Here is a 3,546-nt window from a genome sequence, read left to right as displayed (position 1 = left end):
TTGGCTTCAATAACTCGATTTCCAAGTCTTGTGATGATCAACCTTGTACCATTGCATAATCCCGATGACTGGTCTATATTTCTCAGTAACATCAGATGAACACCAACCTTTAGAGTCATGGAGTGATTTGGAACTCCAGAACATTTAATATTGTTCAGGAATTCTGGTGTATGTACGTGGTCCAGAGCTGTAAAAGCATGATCAGACATACAAATCGTATCAGAACTCAAATATGTCTTCTCAGGATTATGATTGAGTGAAACAATATAATCATTGATAGATTCCACCATGTCAAGAGTCGGAGCAAGAATTGCTCTTTGCTGGAGGTAATCTATGTCATTGGAATGTTTAAAGAAATCAGGATAAGTACTTTCTACAATTGCAGATATTGTATCATCACAATTATGTATGAGAAGATCATCGGGGATTCGAACCTTTTCAATGCCATCAACAGAACTTCCAATTCTCCCATCACCAATTGCCAAAATCCAGTCTGAAAATTCTTTTAACTCATCTAAATGTGGCCCTAACTGATTTCCTTACAATCTCATATTCCTTGTTAGTTTTAAGATTTCACAGTAGGGCCATAAATATGAAGAGTTTAGAGCAGCATTAATAATATCTTGTCGAGTACCTTTTGTAATGACTGGCAAAATTTGTCTGAAGTCACTACCAAGAACAACTGTTTTACCTCCAAATGGTCGATCTAGACTGGATGTGTCTTTAAATATAAGAATATCTCTAAGAGTTTGATCAAGAGCTTCAAAACAGTATCTATGCATCATCGGTGCCTCATCCCAAATAATCAACTTTGCCTTAACGATCAATTTTGCCAAAGGACTACCTTGTTTTATATTGCATGTTGAATCTTCAATTGGATTGAGAGGAATTGCAAATCTCAGATGTGTTGTTCGACCTCCCGGTAACAAAAGAGATGCAATCCCACTTGATGCAATAGTTAACACAATATCTCCTCGAGATCATATACCTGAAGATAGAGTCTTCCAAATAAATGTCTTGCCAATTCCTCCATAACCATATAAAAACAACAATCCATCTTTGGCCTCATCCACTGCTGCCATAATTTTCTCATAAACTGACTTTTGTTCAGCCGTCAAGTTCCTCAATAATTGTTGATGTTCCTCTAACATTGAGCGCCTATTATAACGCAATTCATCATGGATTAATCTATTGCTATGGTCACCTTCTCCTTCGTTGTAAAGAGGTCCTGGCATTGTTGGAAAATCCTAAAAACTTCTTCCGCAATCTTTCAAAAAAAAATCCAACTTTTATGAGCAACGATTTTTCAATTCATCATCTGTTAGTTCCGCCTCTGAAAAAACATAAATATTGTGGAACTTAAATAGAGTCTTTAAGTTAAAAATTTTAACTTAAATTTATGTTCTAATATTTTTTAATTAAGCATAAATTATGGTCAAACCTTTTTAGAGCAGAATAATCAACACGTTCACATTTCTTGCAGTAAAACTTATTTCTAATTTTATCAAATTTCTTCGAACATTTTTTGCACCCTACATATGACCATCCCCTTTCAAGTTCTAAATTCACTATAGTAGCAACAATCCAGATTTGCCCTTCCTGTACAAAGAAAGTCATTACTACTATTACGTATATACTTCCAACTGATTGTAAATAAAAAAGCTAAAAAATGTGCACCTAACCAAAACTAAATGTAATGTCATTCATTATATTTAATAAGCAAAGAAAATTGTTTACAGAGCTATATTTGCTAGTCATAGTTTATCTAAAGAACATTTTACTTACTTGCAAAAAATCAATTAATTCTCCAATGCTTTTAACTTCCACATTCCCAGCAGCCAGTTCTTCAAAAACAGAATAATTACGTTGAGAAGTTGTTTGACTAAACCTCTCAAGGTTAACTTCACGCCCACTTCATAATCTGCATTAATCCAAATTTGTATTAGTTCTAAATATGCTAAAAAATTATGTAGTACATATATAAAATTTATATTATATATAAAAAAACCTGGATATAAATTCAGCAACTTGTGGAAGATCAGGATTAATCCAAAGCTTCGAGGAATGAAAAGTATTACGCACAGAATATTTGTCTACATATAAAATTAATTTTAATTTACACACAAAAATAGAATTTAAATCTAATATTACGATCCGAGTACCTTGAAATTTGTGAGCTTTTATTAGCTGCATAACCACTATGACACGTTGATTGGGTGATCCATCCACGTGGGACAAGATTTCTTCTACAAATTCTCCCCAAAAATGTTGCTGAAATATTGGTCCTCCTATATGTAAAATACACAAATTAATAATGAGAAAATAATAGTGATTGATTCTATAACTAAGTCAATTCATGGTTGCAAGCGTACTCATGATCCTCGAGCTCCAAGTTCATAAAGGTACTTGTTTTACCACCTTGGTTATACGATTCTACGTTACCATGACCAATAACTTCTCCTATGACATTTGTCACATTTAAATAATAGTTATGATTAAGGTGATAAAACATTCAACAAAAAATAGCGAAAGGTAAAACAATTACCGAATAGTTCATTCTCATCAACCTCAACTTGATTTGTGAGATGCTGAAAAGGCTTAAAGTTGAAAATATTCAAACTAAACTGTGGATCACTAATTTCATCCACACTCGTCCTATGAGGAAATGTCAGTTTCAATTTATGTTTGTTGGTCTTAATTTTCAGATTGTTTGGTCCAACCACAAAGTTTTTCATAACATACAATCTCATTTCATGTATTTTTATTTTGAAAATACGCATAACAACTCTCTCAATAGTTGCATGAATTCGATCGCCCTAAAACAAAAAATGTGAAAAGAAATTTAAGTTAGTAAGGCGCATCAGTTGAAGAAAATACATCACAACTCAAAAAAAATAACAACATATAAAAGAATATGCACTTTTTCATCTTGAATAATTAATTCGATTAAATTGGAATTTTCTGATTTCTCGCGGTCTGGAATGTGCCACAATCTAATAACACGGACTTTCAAATTCCAACTCATTTTGGACATTGCTATTTTGCTGATATAATTATAGTTTGAAGCCATACTTTGCAAAAGTTTGTGTGGGAGCTAAACCATAAGCAATGTAGAGAAGCCAAACCTAAGTAAAAGTTGCTTAAATACAGATTTGTAAGAAAAGACTATAGTAGTAAATCAATTTATAAAGATCTTTGCAGAAGTTTCTAACGTATGATCTTTCTTGTAAGATACAAAATATGGATGTAAGATACAAAATTTATATTTAATTAATTCTTTCTTAGAAAATAATACCTACCATAACTAAATGATACCTATATTAATGTATAATGTTCGCAAATAAGGTCAGATACAAAGCTTCTACTAAATATAGAATTATTATTTCAACTTAACATTAATGTGTAAGGTACAAAACGAAATTTTAGTTGATTCTTTCTCAAAAAAAAAATACCTACCATAATTAAATTAGACACAAATTAAATTAAAGATACTTGCAGAATATTTTTTTGCTTCGTGAAACTGCATTCATTTTTGTGTATTACGTC

General features: G+C 31.8%; 1 protein-coding gene across 1 annotated transcript; it reads right to left on the bottom strand.

Annotated features, from left to right (window-relative positions):
* Positions 1–1,314: 1,314 nt before the first annotated feature.
* Positions 1,315–2,750, bottom strand: LOC138870111 (uncharacterized). Its single transcript, XM_070147741.1, has 7 exons — positions 2,546–2,750; positions 2,407–2,460; positions 2,163–2,288; positions 2,009–2,093; positions 1,786–1,912; positions 1,442–1,599; positions 1,315–1,333 (listed from the first exon to the last, which is right to left on the bottom strand). The coding sequence occupies exons 1-7, from the start codon at positions 2,748–2,750 to the stop codon at positions 1,315–1,317; spliced, it is 774 nt and encodes a 257-aa protein (XP_070003842.1).
* Positions 2,751–3,546: the final 796 nt, after the last annotated feature.

Source organism: Nicotiana sylvestris, chromosome 6, assembly GCF_000393655.2.
Source record: "Nicotiana sylvestris chromosome 6, ASM39365v2, whole genome shotgun sequence".
Classification (NCBI taxonomy): Eukaryota; Viridiplantae; Streptophyta; class Magnoliopsida; order Solanales; family Solanaceae; genus Nicotiana; species Nicotiana sylvestris.
This window is presented reverse-complemented; position numbering and strand designations above follow the sequence as displayed.